The 24,308-nt window shown below is 30.8% G+C and overlaps 1 protein-coding gene across 3 annotated transcripts in view; it reads left to right on the plus strand.

The window, feature by feature from the left end:
- The window catches only part of LOC143082463 (prolyl 3-hydroxylase 1-like), a 60,242-nt gene extending 39,357 nt beyond the window's left edge, over positions 1–20,885 (plus strand). For 2 of the 3 annotated variants that reach the window (XM_076258130.1, XM_076258129.1), the window contains exons 14-19: positions 2,904–2,999; positions 3,668–3,766; positions 15,033–15,183; positions 15,845–15,959; positions 16,738–16,810; positions 17,362–20,885. In XM_076258130.1, the coding sequence (XP_076114245.1) occupies positions 2,904–2,999; positions 3,668–3,766; positions 15,033–15,183; positions 15,845–15,959; positions 16,738–16,810; positions 17,362–17,763 (936 nt within the window). In that variant the 3' untranslated portion in view covers positions 17,764–20,885. The remainder of the gene's footprint in view (positions 1–2,903; positions 3,000–3,667; positions 3,767–15,032; positions 15,184–15,844; positions 15,960–16,737; positions 16,811–17,361) is intronic. The other variant, XM_076258131.1, reaches the window with a different exon arrangement.
- The last annotated feature ends 3,423 nt before the right edge of the window (positions 20,886–24,308 follow it).

A 24,308-nucleotide genomic window follows, 5' to 3' on the forward strand; every position in this document is an offset into this window, starting at 1 on the left:
ACTTCCATTACATTTCTCTGCCTACCGCGCTTGGTTCGTATTTACTTTCCATTACATTTCTCCGTCTACCGCGCTTGGTTTCGTATTTACTATTTCACATTTTTGCTTGTATAATCAACCGGGAACCAGTTTACATACCTCCAGGCCTTCTTATTACCAAAAAGATCAAAGTGTACCAACCAATGTTGTTAAGATACTCATAAATCTATTTTTATAACATTGTTGATTATGTGAAGTTGAACTAAAACATTGTTAAACCATTAAAGATATATAATTAATTGGGGGAAACTTGATAGTCTTTTCTTTTTACAAACAACTGCCTTCTTTTATAAGAAAATATAATGTGTCCGTGTTGGTCCACTTTCTACTGGTTATAAGACAGATCGAAGGACCGGAAATCCGACTCAATCTTTGTTTACAAAGTTACAACAGTAGAGTCTGTAACAGACTGTATCTGTATGACATTTGAATAAATTGTCGATATCGATGCTGGCTTTAATACAACGGTTTTATTGGCGGGGCGGGAGAACAGATTTGAAGCTCTCTACGTTTGATGTGTGCACAACAGTGTCTGGTCAATTCGACACCCGGTATAGTCAAATCGGCATCTAGTCAAATTGGCACCTGGTTAAATCGCACTTGATATAGTCAATTCGGCACCCATGTTAGATTTGTTTAATATATATTTTAACAGTATTTTAAGCAAAAACAGTAGAAATAAGGAATGGGTTGTCCAGAAATTTTACAGTATTTACCCAAGAAGAGTTAGATAAGGAAGGGGTTGGCCAGAAATATTAACCTAATTTTATCATGTTTATTCACATTTTTAAGGGTTGAATTATTTATATATATTATTAGATGCCTAATTGACTTTAAATAGGTGCCGATTTGACTAGATGTCGATTTAACCAGGTGCAGATTTGACTTTTTCTATTGGTGCCGATTTGACTTGTACCCTATTATTAAGGCGCTAAAGTGAGTTTGAATATTGTACGGTGTTTTACTTGGCGGAGTGTCAATACACTTACAGTAAGAGTTATTCTTTACTTGCTTTTCCACAATAATTGTTTCGTGGTATTCTTTGAATTTCTCGGCAGATATGGTTCTCTTCGTACATGCTTTTAAGAGGAATTTGCCTGGTTCAATAGCGTTAATCAGCCCCTCAACTTCTTTGTACATAAATACCAACTTTGGCTTCAACGCCTTGTTTCTCCTTGTCTGGAGATCTTGTTGTAGTTCCAGTTTGGCAAGCATTTTGGAGACTTCTCCATCCTCTTTTGACTTGTAATCTCTGGTGTTAAATTTTGCCGCTTGACATGTTTTTTTTTGTTACCGAGTAGGGGTCGCATACGATAGCTCCATATTAAATTATGAGATCAATTCCTAAAGGTCTAGTTCATTATCCAATCTGACACAAATTTCAATAACTGGAATGCCACCCAAGATGAATATATGGTGACCCTCTATAACAGCATAATTACTTGGAATTGTGTTTAATACCATGAGGGTTCAATGGCATAAACTTAAATATAAACTTAATTGAAGACAAAATTTAACATGAAAGATTGTGGATTAGTGTAAAATAAGAAACTAGCTTACTATGATATATGGTTAAAGAATGAATATCAAATTATATGGGTCATGGGCAGAGTTGTTTTAAAATATCAATATGGCAGAGAAGTGGTTTCAAGTTTCATATAAAGTGACCTGACTGGCATGAAATAAAAAAATCAAAGGAGTATCCCTATTTGTCTAATATTCAATGTGAAATAAAACAAGTATAACAATATTGTGTAAATCTACAGAAATAGAATTTGCTTCAAGTAACAGAAATAACTACATTTGTGTATGTCACTAGTAACTTATTTAATAAGTATGTGGGTAATTAGTCCTATGACATATGACCTCAGGAGCATTATTTACTATTTCTATTTACTGTTCTGATAAAAAAGTTTTACTATCAATGTGTCACACTTTGCATTCAAAAATTTTAATAAAATGAAAAAATATCAGTATAAAAACGTTAAAAATTGAATAAGAATGCGAAGTCATATGTTATAGGACTAGTGGGGTATAAGAGCTTATTACAACAGGCTCTTCATAATCATTTGGTTTGAAAGGATACTAGTAGTCTGTATTCTTGATTTAGAAAAATGTAATTGCAAGAAAAAAAAATACACATTACTTAGAATACTTTAGATCATTCAGGTAGTCTTTATTTAGTACGTACAAAAGAACAGCCAGTAGTCATTGGATATTGTATATCATTCCAGTATTCTTGACCTATTTATCTGTACAAAAAAAACAGACAGTAGTCATTGGATACTGTAGATCATTCAGGTAGTCTTGACCTATTTATTTGTAAAAAAAAACAAAAAAAACGCCAGTAGTCATTGGATACTGTAGATCATTTAGGTAGTCTTAACTCTTGACCTATTCATTTGTATTAAAAAAAAAAAAACAGTCAGTTGTCATCTTCACTTCACACACTCATATACGAATATCAATTATATGCTTGCTAGACATGTTGCAATGTTCAACTTATTACGGTATGTGAAAATCAAGACTTGCATAAAAAATATCCCAATATTAGAGGCAGTGGCGTCATTTTTCTTCAGAGCTTTCAGCTCTTTGATTAGGAATATCATTTTGAAACTGATAGACAATAGGTCAATCCATCAACCTGTCAATGAATTGAGTGGGAAGACCAAATTTCGAACATGCATGGATGATTGTTTGCCTTTAATGATAACTTATGATTCATAAGTCAAAAAAAAAAATCTGTTATTTAGAAATGATAACATAAAAAGTAAAAGTGTTGAATACTTTTTCAGTTCTTTTAATCTTTCCTTTCATAGAAAAATAAATCCTTATTTTTGTTTATTTCAACTGTTATATTGCAGGAAGGTTCTATCGGTGGAGATGGTTACGATCGTAGAAGATCACCCCATACCAAAAGTGAAACATTTGATGGTCTAACTATCAGTAGGGCAACAGAGGTAGCTATTTCAGTCTGCACTCTTATTTCTTAATTTATTATGGACATTTGAATCTCTTTTAGCTGGCTTTTTTTACAACAGCAGCTTCAGGCATGGCAATGTTTTTTTAAAGATGAAATTGTTGATAAATTGAAATAAGAACAAAATAATCTATTCAACTTACATTTAATTTGGTATGTAACTATCAGGCTACTATCTGTAAAATTGAAATGAGTGTTAGAAGATGTCATTAACCCATTTACATATTTTAGAAAATATCATTATATGTTAAAATAAAGTTTCCGCTAGTGGTAATAACTTGTTAATACTTTTAGTTCAGAAAATTATTGTACTACTGTACAGGACTTATTAGTATCTAATAAAAATATTACTTTGAAATATAACAACTGAATTCTTTTTTCTTAACAAGTCTTAAATAATCTGTTGAAATGACCAATGATAATTTGTCATGAAGATAATTGTATTTATTTCAAAGTATTTGTTAGACATTTACCTTTATTCATTTCAATCTACTTTTTTCACTTGAAGTGGTGAACAATGAATTTTAATAATGTCCAAAAGAATTTTAAATTTTTTTTTTGTTACTTTGATATTTTTCAAGAATTTTATTTATTACCAATGAAGTATTGAACTTTCTACAAAACGTTTTGACTATTCGTTTACCACAGAAATCGTTTGAAGATGGCGGCAGCAAGAAAGCTGGAAATTTTTCCCCTCACACAAAAAATGAGCTATTTACAGGCCTTAATATATGGCGTACAATGGAGGTTTGTAAACAAAGTCCCTGTATCATCAAATACAATATGCATTAACAAATACCTAGAGCACTTAATCATAGATTGTATACGTCACTCTCACTGGGGGTCAAGGTTGCAAAATCTTAAATATGTGTGTAAAATGTTTTCAACTTTCACTTTGGATCTATTAACAAACTTTGTTTTTACCTATTAACAGAATTGTCACTGTAAACTTATATTTCCTTCATCTTTCACAACTGTTTCCTTTTATATGTTTTACATGGGGAGGTACTGGTGATAAATTCATCCAGTACATGTATGTGTTCTGTTTGATTCGTAGTTAGTAATGGATTTTTCTTGAAATTTTCTCATATATTTACCAAATGAATTTTGTTTCGAAAAAAAGTCAAGTTTTATACCTAGTTAAATAATAATATTTAAAAAAATAAATTATTTTGTCTCAAGTTTTAATTGCTGAAAAGACAAGAAATAGGGATAATGTATTATAAATACTGAAATGTTGAATTGGAGTTATGGTCTAAATATGTATGAGAATTTTTTTAGTTATCCTTTTTATGTATGATTGATAGCAGTTTACAAATTTTAGTTATTTACTTGTGTATGTTTGATATTGAGTATGTTGGGAAAAAAGAAGTGATGCAAATGTGTTTGTTTTTTTTGGGTGTTTTTTTTTTTTTTTTTTAAGTTGATGAATTTATTTCAGCATGACTCGTTTTGCTCCTCAGAAATTTCATTTCAAACATTTTTTGCTTAAATTTCTGTTGAATATGATAGCAATGAATCATGGAAAATTACTGTGAATGCTTAAAACTCAAAAAATCTGCAGATTAATCATCTTCCATTCTCTTGACTGATTGTTCAAAATGACATTTTACAATTGCTTCAACTAAGCAAAGGAAATATTAACATTACACTTACAAATGATTGTTAGTTTCATCCAAAATGAAGGTCAATATGATGTGTATTTTAACTTTTAGCAACTTCAACAAGTTTTTTGAATTTTCTAAACTTGTACCTAGAAGCAAGTTGTTCATCATTTAGTTCAAAGTATGTCACTATAACCTAATTTTTGTGCTATATGTCTTTTTGCAATTCATATAATTTGTCCTTTAAAATATAAAAGACTTTGTAGTCATAAGGGATGTGTGCTTAGTTGGGGGGATTTAGAAATAAAAAAAGCTTTGACCACAGTTTTACTTGCTTGTCCAAAGTATGGAACTTGGTTAATATTGTCTTGTGTCATATCTATTTGTTTATTGTCATTTTGAGGGTGCTACATCTAGAGGAACTTATCTTTTAAATTTATTCACAACAATAGAATCTTGACAATTTTGAGCTTGACATATTTTGTAGACACCTGTCTAGTGTTGAAAAATGTATTTTGCCCTCTTGATGACTTTTGTTACTTTTGTCAATGGGTTGCTGTCTTGTTGTTTACCCCATCTCCTTTAATCTATCATCAACAAAGCAGTACGTATTTTTAATCGATAACACAGATTATATTGAGTAAACATTTACTTCTTTTTTTTTTTTCTTTTTTTTTTTTCACTACATGTGCATGCAGTTAAAAATGTGTCTTGGACATCAAATTTGTTTTAAATTTTCTGATCTAGCAAAATTGATGAATACAATATGTGTTGATGTATACTGAACAGTGCACTGTATTTTAGAACAAATTTTAGTGGCAATGTCTTAACTGCATGTGTACATAATTTATATGTCATTTGAACTTAATGTACTACAGATTTTCAGATTTGGAACTTGTGAATTTGTATGTGTTGTTGTTACCACACCAATTCTTCCAGTCTTTGAATATTTGGATTATCGATTAGCTGTCTTTGGCATCAACAAAAATAGCAAAGATTTTTTATAACTATAAAATAAAGGCAACAGTAGTATACCAGTGTTCAAAAGTCATAAATTGATTGAGAGAAAACAAATCTGGGTTATAAACTAAAACCGATGAAAACTCATCAACTATAAGAGGAAAACAAAGGAATGATAGGCACACTGAAGTGCAACAAAAACAAATGCCAACATACATAGAAACAAACTATTTGATAACAACTGCCCGACTTAGTACATGACATTTTAAGAAAATATGGTGGGTTGAACCTTGTTCAATTGCTAGCCAAACTTCATGCTTTATGACAATCTTAGAAAAAAAATATTGCATAAATGACAACACTGCATTGACAGAACATTCAGCACAGAGAATGCACAAACAAATGATATAACGGTATATCAAAAAACCTGTGAATTCAGAATTTATTGCATTTTCTTTTAAATCTGAGAATGTTACATGATGAATATTACCATTAAAGGGATAGTAGCTACGATTTTGACAAAAATATGAACAAGTTTTAAAGCTGCTTAAATCAAAGATATGTACTAAATATAAGCAATAAGATCGCTAGAATGTTTTCATAAACTACAGAAGTGTTAATAATTGATAATGTTCCTTCATCCAAGCATATCTTGGATGTGCAGGATGAAGGTCATTCTTAGAATATGAGCCTGAGGCTCGAAAGTAATAAATTAGCTTAACTTCTCTATGAGGGGTGAAGCTTACATGTAATATCTCTGTTTAAAGAAACAAACTATAACCACATAGCTGGCCAGTGACCTTGACCCTAGTATATAAGCACCTGTTCCATAATAACTTGTCATAATTTAAAGCAAGTTTGTGTCGACCAAATATAAAACCCATTGGAAAAAGGGTGGGTCTCAGACTGATAATCCATAGGGTGGGAATTAATTACTTTCGAGCCTCAGGCTCATATTCTAAGAATGACCTTCATCCTGCACATCCAAGATATGCTTGGATGAAGGAACATTCTTATTCATATTTCGCCTTCGGTCTCAAGTAATAAATTAGCTTGTTTAAAGTGTAGACACAAACTAAAAACAATTTTTATAAATGCCAACATTTAATAAAGCATAGAAATCACAAGATCATCCAGTAACTACAACTGAAGAAAAGTGTTTTAGAACTGATATTATTCACTTTCCCTTTTATAGAACTTATAAAAAGTTTTATCATATGTCCAGACTAAGCTGTTGCCATAATGTCTTTAATAGAACATCCTGAAGCTAAATGCACTTATGAAGAAGTTCCTCTAAATGAGTAAACATTAAAACCTCAGCTAAAATTAGAACTCTCTCTAACTATCTAAACTTTACGAAAAGACTTAGATGAATTCTCTCACATATTTTGTACACAAAACATGATAAATCATTGTCTTAACAACACAAAGTTTTCGTTTATCAAAACCTTTGATCACCTCATTAATAGGTAGACTACCTAACAGATCTAGTATTTTTCAAAAACTCATGTATATGAAAAAATAAAGTGCCATGTCTCTGAATGAAAAACATAGAATAAATCTACAGCTGATAAAGATTGTACTTTGGCAGTTCAAGGCAAATAAAGACACAAGTATAAAAGACAGTCTTCAATGTAAAATCCTCTAATGAATATAAAGAACTTAAAAAGATAGCACTAAATTCATCTCCACAGTGAAAGAGTATCTAACTCTCTCAAATTGCAGATTCAAGCTTAAGCAACCTTTCACATATGCATGTAGTAAACAAACAAATTTAGTAACATCTACTTCTTAAAGGATCAAGTCTGTTTCAACATAAAACAAGTAAAATTCACATTTTAAACATGCTGAATATGAAAAGCTTGTGTTTTACAAAAAATTTTCAATAATCAATAACATCCTTTTTAGATGGTGATAAGGAATTGGTTCTCTTTGAACACACCAAATAATGAAATTTCTCAAAAAATATTGATAATGCTTGATCATAGATGCATGATCTCCAAGATTAAGTGTAAATATATTTTACAAATGATTCTGAAATCTCCTGTTTATATTAAAGTGATTTCTGAATATAATACACACGTTTTTACCCTACCGCACAATCAACCCTTCAGGTGTTGGTTCACTTATATTTTTTACAATAGTGAATACACAGTTAAATCAAATCTCTTCCTGACGGAAAGGCATTCTTCAGGTATGTAACATTGTTACTAACTTTTATGTTTAGCAGAACTTTTAACTGTCAAATAAATTAAAATTGGTATTAGCAAAGAAAACCAACTCTGAGCAGACCAAAAGGAATAATCAAAAGAGCCTTCTGAACTTTATCACTAATAATTTCCTTTATAATTATCCCCAACAATGAAAAAGATGGGAAAATGTAAGGTCTTAAATCTGACCATGAAAAGTACAAACATCTCTGAAAGGAGCTTGTTGGTCAAAAGACAACTAATCAATTATCTACAGATTTGAAAATGAAAACGTGATAACAACAAAACAAATATATCTTCTTTCAATTGCCATCCTGTTGAATCTGTAAATTTTTTAGACATATGATAAGCATCAAAATTTTCTTACCAGGAATATAAAGAGCTGTGATAAAAATGTTCTTTCTTGGACACCAAGCCCAAATAATGAAATATTTGTAGTAAGCATGTTTTAAAAGTGACAAAGAGGTTATACCTCCTATTGCATAATAAATGCTACTGAAATTGTATTTTCTGATTGTATAACTCTCTGTGACTAAAAACTTCTCTCCAAAAGAAAAATATAGCCAACAATTCTAAGAAATCTATATGAAATGAGCCCATGTTCTTAAAGAAGCTCCATCTACCAACAGAAAAATTTTCTTCAAATTTGGATCCCAAATCCTTCTAATGAGGCATCTGGTCCAATCCAAAAACTTTTTTGGATGGGTCTAAAAATCAATTCTTAATTTCTGATTTAAATTGTTAAAAATTTCACCTATAGATTGATGATAATAAACACTGTAACAACTATACAGTGTTTCAACATTATTTCTCACCATGTTTCTGCAACATTCCCACAGATACTGCATTAAAAGCATGTGACACAAGACCAATATATGATGCAAATCATCTATAATACAGTTACACAATTCTATTTAAGAAGAATTTCCCAAGGGAGATAATTTTACCATTTCTCATCTGTCAGAAAAAACTTAAATAGCTCAGTATCAATAATGAGACAAAGGAAAACAATGTGCTTCCAAGGAATGAGTACCAACTTCTCAAAATTTATTCCGAAGCACAGCTTATCAAGCATTTGCACCACTTCTTCTGTATTCACAATACAACCATCTAAATTCTGATCCATAATAAAAGAATCATTAATGTATAAACTATAGCATGTATATACTTAATTCAAGTGACATTATTTCATAAAAATACATAGACAGGTTTTAAAACCTTAGTAAAAACTCTTGATGCAGAAGCCAATCCAAAACAAAGAACATAAATATCATATCAATGTCCTTTCCACATGAATCAGGAAATTGTGATATAATCAAAATGATACTTAAATATGCATCTGTGAGATCTATAGATGTTAGCTCTCTCTCTCTATATATATATATAGATAATCATCCCTAAGAATTACATCTAAACAAAAGATAAATGGTCCTGCTCCAAATGCTGATTAGCCACAAGCTAAGTTTGTTTGATTTTTTCAAATAGGTAACAGGCCTTGAAGACCCATCTTTCTCAGGAACTAAGAAAATATAGGAAATAAACTGATTTTCCAATGATCGATCAACCTCTTAAATAGCTCCCTTAGCTATCAATTTTTGGACTTCTGAAATTATTTCATCCTTATGAAAGGTGAAATGTATTTTATTCAAATATGTGGTACATCATTAAAAATAATTTTATAACCATTTCTTATTAAATCTAATATCAATATATCATTAGTAACATTTTCCAAATCATAATATTTTTAAAGTTATCTACTGTATATAGCAACTGGTTGAGAAATGTGACCCCTCTGAGATTCTCTGTTCCCTTTTGGGAAACCTCTCCCTCTCAATGAAGGGAATTGCCTACTAGTATACGCCCTGTTGACCAACAGAGCCTCCGCAGTTAAAAGACTGATATTGCCTTTCCCATAACAGCTGGGAGTAAAAAATTATTGCTAGACCTGGAACCTCTTCCAAGGAATCTAGAATTTGCTTTAGAATCTTTGTATAATCACCAAGTTTGCTTCATGCAATCATAACTAAAAACGTGATAAATCAACTATCACATCAGAATTACAAATAAGTTTTATCAACTAGATATTTCTGAGCATCTCCTATGCGTTTAAATAGAAACCCATGGTCAAACAAACAAATAGAATTTTACAATAAAATCCTCAACAATAGGGGTGATGATCAACCCCTTAATAAAGTATCTCTGGGTTTCCTGCATCTTTGAAACCACATAGTGGGCCTGTCTAGGCAGTGCCATTTCAATCTTGTTATTTATCCTAGACACACTAGGATTCTCACAGTTCTCAGGGTGATAGCATTACTCCTCTATGAACTTGATATTTTCCTGATTTGATACTTACTGACATGGTAGTATTATTAACAGTCACAGAAAGTCCAGAAGAAAACTTAGACACAGTTTTCTGCCTTTTTAAACAATTTTGGGATTTTCCAAGCAAAATCATGATTAAACTGTTCAACAAACAGGATGAGACAATGGACCATTAATCTCACTAAGAGAAGCCTTAAAGGCTTCTGAAAACCTTAATGCAGGATCAAAAGACGTATCAAAATTCAGTTCCGGCTGGACTATCATCAGCCATGGCACAAACTCCAAAAGGAGGTACATGAACAGTATCATTACAGTAGTTCAGATCAAAATTAGAACTAAATCTTCATTAAAGTAAGCCTCTAATGGCAAAATTCGAATAAAGCAGCAGGTTTCTCTACAAACTCTGCTTGAGTTGAAGGCAGAGAAACTCATGATTCATACATGTTCTTTACTACATTAATAATAATGAGTCAATGCATCAATATGTATACATGCCTATCTTAAATCTCAACAGCACTATCTTGAGAAAAATTCACAAATCAAGGAGATTTTGAAGCTATACAAGTAGCACTAGATTTAAAAACTTACTTTTGACTCGTTCTGTTGCTTTGTCAATTATTTCCAACTGCAATGCCATTATGATCTTTTATAAAACTACTAGGTTTTATAACTGTTTAAGAAGAGGATTTATTCAAAATACCTCTTGTTTTCCTATTAAATTTATCATCTTTAATTTCTAAAACAACTCAGAGGTGATGAAAATCATAGCCATCACCCTTGTAAGTGTAAACATAATTCTAAACATCTTGCAAAAGCAATACATTTGCATAATCAAATTCAGCCATTGTAATAAAATAATGTGTACCTGTGCAGGTAAAACACGTGTAAATTCTGAAGAGTACTCACGACCTTCAGGTGAATAGAAATACTTTTAAATATCTACCTGTTTAACAAACAGGAGTATGAAATAAGTAACAAATGTGCTGCCTGTACATCGTACTAAGGCAAAAACTTAATGAATATATAAAATTGTCATACATCGTAGACAATAAAAATTTTAATTAATTTCCATCGACACTTGTCATACATCGTAGACAAGAAATTTTTAAATTCATTTCCATCAACACTTGTCATACATCGTAGACAATTGAGGAATTATTATTTCTAATTAACAAAATAACATTAGAACTTGTCGTACATCGTAGACAAGTTAAATGTAACTTTAGTAACTTTCCCCTAAATCTTAGATAAAAATAAAATAACTAAAAAGAATTCAAGTGAAGTGTTCACTTCACACCCTCTAGAAAAATAATGACAAGTTATTATGGAACAGGTGCTTATATACTAGGGTCAAGGTCACTGGCCAGCTATGTGGTTATAGTTTGTTTCTTTAAACAGAGATATTACATGTAAGCTTCACCCCTCATAGAGAAGTTAAGCTAATTTATTACTTGAGACCGAAGGCGAAATATGAATAAGAATTCATATCGTGTTGTGTGCCTATTCATCTCATTAGGGAGCAACCATTTGATTTTTATGGGGGGGCTAGGATGAAAAATTTTGTCCTGCCTTTTTTTTTAGCTGTAATCTCTGTCCTGCCTTTTTATTTTTCACTCTGTTCGGTCCTGCCTTTTTTTTTTTTTAGTTTATCCTGACTTTTTTTACCTAAATTGTCGTCCTGACTTTTTTTTTTTGCAAGTGTCTCATCCTGCCTTTTTTTTTTACTCAAAACTCCTGTCCTGCCTATTTTTTTCAAATTTCATCCTAGCCCCCCCATAAAAATCAAATGGTAGCTCCCTTAATTATGCATCGGGTTTACTTCCCGAACTTTGACAACACAGCGAGTGAGCTAACCAAGATATATATAGATACGAACACGTGCTTTTTGTTTTCTTACATATTTGATAATTACTCTATATTAAACGTACATATTTGACGCCATTTATCAAATTATGAAAATAAAAAATATAACAAATACCGGCATATTATTCCAACCCAAGATTCTCCAACAATGGCGATATTATACACTTGTTATTACATTTGTATGACTTAACCATGCCGATAATGTATACACGTGTTTGTGTGTTAAATTGGGGCCTCCATGAAGGATACACTTGAAAAATAATACTAAAGTTTAGGAAGTTGATTTATAATTTCTTCTAAGGTGGGAGATTACTGCCCGTAAATCTATAAACATATTTTTATACGACCGCAAAATTTGAAAAATTTTTCGTCGTATATTGCTATCACGTTGGCGGCGTCGTCGTCGTCGTCGTCGTCCGAATACTTTTAGTTTTCGCACTCTAACTTTAGTAAAAGTGAATGGAAATCTATGAAATTTTAACACAAGGTTTATGACCACAAAAGGAAGGTTGGTATTGATTTTGGGAGTTTTGGTCCCAACATTTTAGGAATTAGGGGCCAAAAAGGGCCCAAATAAGCATTTTCTTGGTTTTCGCACTATAACTTTAGTTTAAGTTAATAGAATTCTATGAAATTTTGACACAAGGTTTATGACCACAAAAGAACGGTTGGGATTGATTTTGGGAGTTTTGGTTTCAACAGTTTAGGAATTAGGGGCCAAAAAAGGGCCCAAATAAGCATTATTCTTGGTTTTCGCACAATAACTTTAGTTTAAGTAAATAGAAATCTATGAAATTTAAACACAAGGTTTATGACCATAAAAGGAAGGTTGGTATTGATTTTGGGAGTTTTGGTCCCAACAGAATAAGGGGCCCAAAGGGTCCAAAATTAAACTTTGTTTGATTTCATCAAAATTGAATAATTGGGGTTCTTTGATATGCCGAATCTAACTGTCATGACTGTGTATGTAGATTCTTAACTTTTGGTCCCGTTTTCAAATTGGTCTACATTAAGGTCCAAAGGGTCCAAAATTAAACTTAGTTTGATTTTGACAAAAAATGAATCAGTTAGGTTCTTTGATATGCTGAATCTAAAAATGTACTTAGATTCTTGATTATTGGCCCAGTTTTCAAGTTGGTCCAAATCGGGGTCCAAAATTAAACTTTGTTTGATTTCATCAAAAATTGAATAAATGGGGTTCTTTGATATACCAAATCTAACTGTGTATGTAGATTCTTCATTTTTGGTCCTGTTTTCAAATTGGTCTACACTAAAGTCCAAAGGGTCCAAAATTAAACTTAGTCTGATTTTAACAAAAATTGAAATCTTGGGGTTCTTTGATATGCTGAATCCAAAAATGTACTTAGATTTTTTATTATGGGCCCAGTTTTCAAGTTGGTCCAAATCAGGATCTAAAATTATTATATTAAGTATTGTGCAATAGCTAGTCTTTTCAATTGCACAGTATTGCGCAATGGCAAGAAATATCTAATTGCACAATATTGTGAAATAGCAAGATTTTTTTTTAATTGGAGTTATCTTTCTTTGTCCAGAATCAGCTTAAATCTTTGTTATATACAATATACAATGTATATTCACTTTTTACTACCAACTGATAAATTAAAATAATCTTTACCATTCAGTGATAACAAGCAGTTTTTTTACATCTTAATATTTTATGATGTATTTAAATGAGTAGTTATTGTTGCAAACTCCATTAGAAATTTTAATTGAGATTAGTTTTGGAATAAGGGAAAGGGGGATGTGATTAAAAAAATTGGGTTCAATTTTTCTCATTTGAAATTTCATAAATAAAAAAGAAAATTTCTTCAAACATTTTTTTGAGAGGATTAATATTCAACAGCATAGTGAATTGCTCTAAGAGAAAACAAAAATTTTAAGTTCATTAGAACACATTCATTTTGTGTCAGAAACCTATGCTGTGTCAACTATTTAATCACAATCCAAATTTAGAGCTGAATCCAGCTTGAATGTTGTGTCCATACTTGCCCCAACCGTTCAGGGTTCAACCTCTGCGGTCGTATAAAGCTACGCCCTGCGGAGCATCTGGTTGACAATTATGAACATGTTGAGATTTTTGTTCATGTGATCTGGAAAATTGAAGAAATGTAAACATTACGCAAACCGTCGGCTACTTCTGGTTGACTTTGCCTGCGTCGCAGGTGTTTAGAGTGATTTTAATGACCGATCTCATCGACGTTTTTTATTTTTAATTTACAATAACTTGTCTTCACCTCTTTTTTATATCTTTATCGCTGAAACTGTAAATTCACGTACTATTTCCGCGATAACATTCCCCTGTTCGACCATTTTCCCTTCGAGGCACAATGTGCGATTGCGCATTAGGAACTGAAGAGTAAAGGTCATATGAATAAGGGTTGGGCTTAACATCGAATTAATATCTATAGACAATAAATAAATGTAGGTGCTAAACGTTAAAAAGCTTCTAAACGCTTAATGGAACGTAACCAGTAATTGTTTAAATCATAATTATTTTACTTTTTGTACAAAATCCGGCATATAGATTAAAAAAGTAATTTTAATGAAAATCGTAGCTACTATCCGTTTAAGAAATTAGATCTTGATATGAAATAATCTTCTACAAAATGTACAGAAATCATGTTTATTCAGCTGTCATTATTTTCTTTTGTCGAAAATTTAGTGAGATGTTAAATATGTAAGCTTAAATATCCTTTTGATTGTATGTAATTTTGAAATCAGGCTTTTGAAATGGAAGTTTGATTTTATAATGAGAAAAGATATTTGTTTGGTTTTTTTTATTATTGATAAACTAAATATCAATTATACTTGTACATTGTATTTAGTATTTATAACATGGATGGCACTTGACATAGATTCTGTCAAGTGTCAACCATGTATCAAAACTTTGGGAAAAAAACAATTATGGTTAAAAAAAATGTTTATACAATTTTTTTTATTGAAATGTTTGACTATATGGAACTTTGCTTATGATTACAGACTTTGTCATGTTTTGGAAAGATTTTAATCCTAGACTCCATTATTTTGTAGTTGGTCCATGTTGGGGTTATAAGTAAAAAAGATGCCCAGCTGTTTCTAGATGCTAGTGACTATGGAAGACTTTTGGTTGAAAAGTATTTTAACTTGACACAACCATTACACTTTGATTATACACATCTAGTCTGTAGGACTGCAGTCGAAGGTATTTTTATGAAAACAGTCAACTTAGTTACTTTTACAACTTTTCTAATATATGAATTGGACCATTGAATTTTTTTTATTCAAAACAGCCTGAATCAGCAAACTATTTCTTAGTTTTACCAACTTAGTTCTACATAATTAGATTCACATATAAGTCCTGATTAAGATGATTTGTAGATTATAAAGTACTTATCACTAGAACCTGAAGTGGATGTAAGATTTATATTTGTTTATATATTTGAAAACTACCCACTGAATACTGTAAATACAGATGTTATTGTGAAGTTTTTGATAATATAAGAAATGGTGCTGGGTCACCAGAATACTGTGGATTCATTCATTTTTGTTGGAACCATATTTTGTGGATTGAGGAACAATTGCATTTTCCTGGTTATTTGATTCGTGGTTTTTCCAAAGTCTGAATGCAAGCTTATGGAATTTTTTTACCTTGTTGAATATTTCAATTTTTGGTTGAGCTATTTCCCTAAAAAACATGAAAATTGGTATCCAGTGAATGGTAAATTATCCACAGCAACATTTTTTGAATGACAGCTAGTAATTTGTTTTCCTTGTCCTGTTAATAAACAAAACAACAAAGATGGTATAAATTCCTAGTAATGCTATAGATTCAAATATCTAAATACCATCTCTATGAACTGCAGGTTCACAGGAAGATAGACAAGATTTAAGTCACCCTGTTCATGGAGACAACTGTGAACTTCAGGCAGATGGTTCATGTATAAGAAGATTTCCTTCATATGTACAGAGAGAGTACAGGTAATATACTCAGTACTTTAGGTTTATTGTTTGTTCATTTATGAGTTGTTGATGTTTTCAAGTACATAAAAAGTCATATGTGTGATAAAAAAAACCAAGTAAACTAAACTTATAATTTTGTACACAAGATGCATATTTCAGGTACACAAGACTCAACAATGACTCTTAATTAAATCAGTTGAAGACATAGACAATTTGGAAGTTTAAAGAGTACTGAAATAGTTAAAATTCCATAAAAAGTTTAGAAAAATTTTCTTCTCTAAATAATCATTAGACACAAGGCTATTTAGTTGGAAAGGCACATGAGAACATAAAGGTTTGATTATCTTGGTATCAGGGAACAGAAGATAAGTCTAGTCCACTGTATACTGATTAATGTTAGAAAATTTTCAGTCCAGTACAGTTGCTTCCATATTGAAGTGATAGAGATCCCAGTTTTGCAAACTAGAAACTTGTTTTGACCTGTGCAAATGGATTGTTACCCACACTTCTGAGTTTCTGAATATAGACAGAGTGCAGAAATGCTCTAAAACAAATAATTTCCATGCCTTATTTGTTCCAGGACTAAGGAAATAATTTACCCTGTGCGATACAATTACTAAGAGTAAATAAATGAATTAAATATTTTGTAGACATTTGATGAAGACTAATAACAGATTTGAAAAAAATCCCAGAAAAAAATAGTTGTTCTTCTATTCTTACATAAGAATGCCTGATATTGAAAGTGTTCCATTTTTTACCTTTAATTAACTATCAATGGTTTTGTTATTTTTTGCAGCTCAATCATGTATCTCAATGGTGATTTTGAAGGTGGAGAATTCTTCTTTGCTCATGGAAATAAATCAGCTCAGGTACTGTAAGATATATTTTGATATGTCAGAATTGTACACAAACAATCAGTCTTAATTTCAAATAATTAAAGGGGACCTTGGTGGCAGAGTGGTCTAAGAAGTTGTACCACTAGCCTGTCAACTCCAATGTTGTGAATTTGAATCAGTACATGTAGGTGCACTTGACTCCAATCTCAATTGGCTATGATTGTGAGTTTTGCTGTAGGTTGATGGTTCTCTCCGGTCACTAAAAACTGACCGCCATGAAATACCACAATAGTGTTGAAAGTGGTGTTAAACATCAATCAATCAATCAATCAATGGAATAATTAAATGTTCAGTATAAAGCATTCTCCATTGTTCAAGAAATACTCAACATATATATGAGTCTCTGATTTTATTTATTTTGTGCTTGCATGCTCACTGTATAAATGAAAAAAAAAGATATACATGTACTAGTATTTGTTCACAGATCAGTTGATGTATAAAACCAGTCATTTTGACCTAAAGTTCTAACTTCAATAATTTTATGGAAGTATTTTCTAATTATTATTATCTTTTAACATTTCCAGATGTACATAAAACCAAAATGTGGAAGGATTGTAGGTTTCAATTCTGCAGAACTCCATGGAGTTAAGGCAGTGAAAAAAGGTAAACGTTGTGCCCTTGCTATGTGGTATACTATGGACTTAAACTTTAAAGAGCTAGCCAGAATAGAAGCTAAAAAAATGATTGACAAGGTACCAGAAGATGTTCACAGAAATCTAAAAACTAAATCTGAAGAAAGTACTAAAGAAACAAAAATTCAAAGTAAAGAAAAAAGTGATAATGAGGTAAACCAAAAAGAGGGAGAAGCCCTCACTGAAAAAGGACAAAATTTGACTGAAGATAATATTAGTCCTAAAGAAGTAACAGCTATCCATGAGAAGGGACAAAATATAAACGAAGAACAGAAACTTCATGAAGAATTATGATAGTGGATGGTGCCATGTTTAAATATTTTGGTTTTTTTTTATATGTAATCTCAGTCTTTCCATTGGACTTTGGGAAATGTCCAGTTAAACTGGATCATACTGGTTGTTCATTGAAATTAATTTTGAAATTCATCATCCCTTGCAAAATGACAATTTTATTGTGTTTCATGGTTAAAAACATTTGAACCAAGATCATCACTTTTGCATTTGATAGGAGATTTTATTGATATTCATCCAATATTTATCCAAGATTTGTTTTTTATTTGATGAAAAATTTAATTTTTCTGAACTTTTTTTTTATAGGATTTGAACATGTCTCTTGACACTAGTTTAACTATGTACTGATAGAAACAAGTTCAAATCTTTCAAATAAACCACAGTTAATTTTTCTTCCAACTGTGATGAAGGTTTACACTGATTAAAACATTTAGGGAGTTTCATAACCAGATATCAATCTGTATCTTTTCTGTACAGTTGATGAGCATGTGTGTTTGCTCAGTAAAGTTTATTGATACTTTAGTCAATGTGTTTTGTGTATATTTGCTACAAATTACATGTATATACAAGAATAATAGATAATAATTATGTTTGCTGCAATTTTCATGTATATAAGCCAAAAAGAATGAATATTAATTTAATAGACAATCATTCCTATCTTTCATATATGTTATAAAATCTGTTTATGGTGCTTTATTGATGGGTATTTTATATAAACAATCTTGTCAAAAGTTAAGCACTGAATTACTTTAAAAAGATATTTGCATTATGTTCATAAAACTTCTCATGAATGACTCAAGGCATTAAATAGTCGCTGACTGTATATCACATAAAATTGTACAGTACACTCATACAAACAATACAAAATAAAACAGTATATCAGGTTTGTCATGCTGAGAATTTTATTTTTGTTTTGACGTTAATTTTGAATTTTTGATGGTTTTTTTTTATTGAGTCAACACTCAACTTAAGAGTATGATTTTAAGTGAGAAGACATTATTAGATGTACTAGTATGTGTTCAAATGTATCATTAGTTGCAAGGCAGCACAAAACTTTTAATATCTTATAATACCATTTATATGCATAAATAACTCTTTAAAACTAGGGAGTGCTTAACTTTTGATAGGCTGTGAACATATTTTTTGTACATATATTTGTTATGGAAATCCTATTATATTGAATCTCATTTTACTAAGTTATGTTTACTTCCACCTTTTAAGTATTGTTTGCAGTATGCAGATGTGTATATTAAGGTTACTTTCTGTAAATGTCAGATAGTCTTCCGCAGATATACAAGCTCAATATTTTTAAATGCTAAATTTTTTAGGATTACAAGAACAACAGCTGGAATTAAAATCAGTTTGGGTAAAAATACAGTAGTATACACTGTTCAATTTCTTGGGAGTGTCTAACTTAGTTAACTTATCTATTATTAGAAATTTCTTATTAATGTTGAACTTGAATTTTTAAACATCTATCTAATTTTTTCATACTCCTAATGTGTATTTCATAAAATTTATACAGTTCAAAAGTATTCCATGGTTTTTGCTGTCAGGAAGAGAACATCAATTTTCTTTGAATGAATTTAAGAGAGAAGACTGGTTTGCTCATTATCATACTGTTACCTTGTTAACTAATATGTTAAAAATCTGTTTCAGCTTTTGGGTCTATTACGAGGTATGGTTTATTTTCCATTATATTCTCTTCCTGAGAGAAATGTGGTGCACACTGAATAACCCGCATAGTGGGTTATTTCACAGTGTGAACTAACCCTTTTATGTTATTTCCAATAGACAGATAAAATATTACAGTTATTTCTTATAATTAAATTCTAAATTCCATTTTAAACCAGAGTAAACCATGAAAAAACGTTGATGACGTCACAGTCACATGACTAAATTATGTCTATGAGCTGATAAACAAAACAACGTCAGCCAATCAGAAGACTTGTTACATCCAAAATTAAATTATTTGAGAATATTACAATGTGTTATAGGTAACAGGACATATTTGGATACCTTGATATATCTGGATGGGATTTAAATCTTGCTAAATGCTTAGATATACGTTATATAGTTAGAATAGGGAAATGCTGTTTTTTATGTTTCTGTTACAATTCATCATTTATTGCCTCAGGATATTTTATAAAAAGAAATAGTTCTTCTATCCTACAATACCATTTTTTGATGCACATTTTGCAAATAATTTGACTTGCAGTGATGCTACATGTATGGCAGCCAAAATATTAAAAGATAGAAACTAATAAATCTCCTATTTCTATCCAAGAGCGCAGTGTGAATATAGACAAATCAGCATGAGGAGATGTAAACTTAGTCATAGTTAATATGACAAAAATTATAAACTGACAGTTAATCAAAATGTATAAAATAAATTATGCCAAGGAACGTGCTTATATTATTCTATGATGATACGTTTGAAAACTTACAGTTGCAAACAATAAGTTGCTGTTATGGCTAGGTAAATACTGATTTTAGTTATTAAGTTTAAATGAAGTTTACCAAATATTCTTATATACTGTGGATTCATTTATTTTTTGTCGTAAAATTATATTTTCCTGCATACTTATATTTATAGTTGCATACAATCATTTATACAATTTGTACTTTGTTGAATATTTGAATTCAAGGTTCTTAATCCTCAAAATTTTCAAAAGTTAATAAAAATAAATCCACACTTTTTAGTTTGTTTTTATATAGAATAGATTCGAGATAATTCATACAATTTTTTTAAGGTGAACTACAAAAATAAAGAAAACTTTTTGTAATTTGAAATTGGTGCTGTTATTATTAAAAATATTTGATAGAATTGTGAATTTATTTTCTTAATCATGTTTAAATTGTCTCCCTTATTAGTAAGATTGTACACACATAAAACGGTCCGCAAGTACTAATGACAGTTTTACCCATATATTTGAAACATTTTATTGTTATTTAAGATTGTTTGCAATATGGAGTCAAGAATTTGGCTGATTTTGTCTTCCTATATATATTTGTTGATCTTTTAAAAAGACGAACTACACTCTTTTACAAATTATTTATTTTGTAAAATGACATGTTATGATGTTTGTTGTTTAGAATATTGAAATAAATCAACTTTATTTTTATTGAGTCTTGTTTATTTTATCCCTTGGATATGACAATTGGACAGCTGACTGTTAATACGTTTTTTCTCACGAAATGTGTTTGAAAGATTGTAATTAATATATCTATTCACCTGCTTGTCATAAAAATTCATGAAATAACATAAAGCAAACAACAATCATTATATATATACTAGCCTGCTTAAGAGAAGTTTACTGTGTGTCTTTTGTTCCATCTTACTTGTCTGTCATATATTTCCCAGCACTTACTCATCACAGTGATTCTAAGAAATTGAGTATAGCATTAAATTTCTGTATCTACTCTTTCCCTATCCAGAATACTTCATAAAAGATTACACCATAAATACTCATAGTGTTGATTTGTAATTTCACTTTATCATGAGATTAATCAATGGTTGGACCCATATGTACCTCTTTGCTAAGCCCTTTCCATAAGTGTTAATAATTATATATGTTATAAGAAGAAGAATAGTTACCAATGAGACAACATTCAAAGATCAAAAACTTTTCCTGTTAATTTAAATGTCTATGATGCTTTTATTATTGTGATGCAATAGGTTTTGGAAAAATGAACACTCATATTCGATTTTGATATCACTGTTTGTATATGAAGCATTTTCTGAAATCTTACTACATTTTCTCACATTCTTATGCCTCCTGGAACACACTTTATTATCACTTTGTTGGTAACTCTTTCTCTCTATCTTAGTGTGAAACAAATTAATTTTAAATATTGCCTTGAGTATCCCTTGCTTGATTCGAAGGTTATACAGATCAAATATGTACCGAAGGGGAAGTAAAATAATGATTTTGGAGTTGATAGGTGAAAGCTCCAGTTCACTGTTACCTGAAATTAATTATTTTCTGACCCAGCAACTGAAACTTGGGGGCTTGTTGTTTTAGCCCTGTCCATCCGATAAAAGACAAAATAGTATAACACATTACATCGTTATTTGTTTTTCGGTTTGATCCGTTACAATGTAGTCATGCTTCACTTGTATTTAAATAAACACAAACATGTTGATATGTTTTAGGTTCTTTATTTCGTCAGATTCTGACAAAGTGACCCTCACATGAGTGCAAAGGCCTTTGACTTGTTTTCACCAACTGATTGTTCTGAGTCAGTTTACATTCTGTTTCAATAATATCATACCTTATATAAGAATATGAAAGTTCTAGACTATTTCAATACTAAAGATATATAAAAAAATTCAAATAGAGCTGTAGAAAATGGCTACCACTTCATATAAATACTTTTGCCAATTGACCAGAACAAAGAATAGTCATTCAAAAGATTCCCGCCTAAATCATAGTGACCAATAGAAAAGATATAAACAATAAGAAATGTTCTACCTGAATAAACTAGCAGACTACAAATTATAAGAACTGTAAATAGAATATATCCAGTACATATATTCTAATAACATAAAATATAAAAATATAGCTCTACCACAACAACAACAGCAGCCAACTTCTTTTTTATGGCAGCTCTATCATAGCCATCTTGGAAAAGTAGAATAAACATCAAAGTCGACTAAATGTCAAAATTCGAATAAAGATGGTCATCACCATGTTCAAAAGAGAAAAATATCGACACAAAGAAATGTCTACCAAAGACGATATAGTTAACATATTTTAGATCGACAAATTATTAATTGATTTGGCATTTATCTATTTCAAATACAGTTGGTATTCAAATGGGCAGTAGACCGACTTGATTTATGAATGTATTTTAATCAGGATGCATACAATACCTTTTCGAATACAAAAAGAAAAAATATCCTGCCAATTTTTTCAGATATATTAATGTTGTCTTGGGACTCAATAGCCTACATTTTAGTGAGAGTTTGCATTTCATATATTAAACTGTGCCGAAAAGAAAGGATATATCCGACACTAGAAATCCTTCGGTCATAACTTGATTGTTTTCGTGATATTGATACAGTTGAACGACTTCAATAAAGATCTATGAAAAATGTGACGATTTAGCTTTCCAATTGATGCATCACATTTCTCAGAAATAACACATCCGCTGTCCTATATACATCATGTAGTGTTTTTATCTCAATGGATACTTTCGCAAGTGTATGCTCACATTAAACATACTTGCGTTAACAGGTAAAAATATTCTGAAACAAAAAAGTTACAACGAGGGACTGATATCGACCCTAGATAAGTTTTACGATAGGTCTGTTTCCACCTTAAACCGACATGATTAAGCATACTAGATACCAGCAATATCATTCAATTGTACATTTACCGATTGTGTCCTAATATAACATGTTTCAAGATATTGTGTGCGGATTTTCAGTGTATTCAATGCCTGTACAGCATGAGACGATTAAACTGTCGACGCATATGTTCTAGTCCCATTAAAAGTCCATACAACTTCCTCAATTTTCTACGATCTTGATTGATTAGAATATTAGAAAAGATTTTAGATATTTTAACATCGATAACTACTGTTGTCTTTAACTGACTCTTGTTCATATCGTTGGATGAAACATCCGGTAATAGATAAAACATGGTAGGGATAAGTAGTTGCCTCTCTCTATACCTGTCATATATATCTAGAAATTATTGAACATTAAGGCATATACCTCCCTTATACGATTTGCAGCATATGATTCCTTGTCTCAATTATAGTTGTTCTTTGGTTCTTGTGCTTTCTTTTATCTGCTTTAACAGTAACATGTATTTAATTTCAATGTCATTTTTTTGTCGGAGTAGTACGGAAGAGACAGTAGTTGTCGAAAAGCACAACCGGCATATAGTTAAATTAGTACTGTTCGTGTTGTGCTACCTATAATAGGGCCATATGTTTTTGAAACAATTTCATCCGAGGAGAAAAAAATCTAATATCTCCTGTTTTCCTGGCATTAAATCATGTTCGTTTCACTTGCTTATGTGTTTGCTTGAATGCTATGTTTTTCTATTATTGAAATTATTTTTGGAGTATTTGAGTGGGTTGTTTGCCAGAGGCAATTAAATTGGAAAGCAATTGCTCTTAGTGTGATGTCAGTGGCACATGCTTGTTTGTTGCGGTAAATATAGCACATATCTGCCATAAACGACTTTTATGCAAAATTTATAAAACTTAAAACTCAAAATACCAAATTACAACCAGTTCTTGTTTGATTGAAAAGTGTTGTGAATGAATTTTTAAATGTATTAAGGTTTTGACTCCTACTCGAAATTTACTTGTAAAGATAAATGATTTCCTTTCGTGTATACGGAAAAAACCTTGATAATGTAAACACGAAAAAAAAATATATTTTACGTTTCAATTCTAAGGAGATGCAATCTTTGTTAAAATAGAATAACGTAACATTATAAAATGAATATTTACAGACAAAACTTATCATATAATAGAGCAAATGGCGTAATACTAGCTACTATGTGTATTGAAACTACTGGTGTAAAAAG

This window comes from Mytilus galloprovincialis, chromosome 7 (genome assembly GCF_965363235.1).
Source record: "Mytilus galloprovincialis chromosome 7, xbMytGall1.hap1.1, whole genome shotgun sequence".
NCBI lineage: Eukaryota > Metazoa > Mollusca > Bivalvia > Mytilida > Mytilidae > Mytilus > Mytilus galloprovincialis.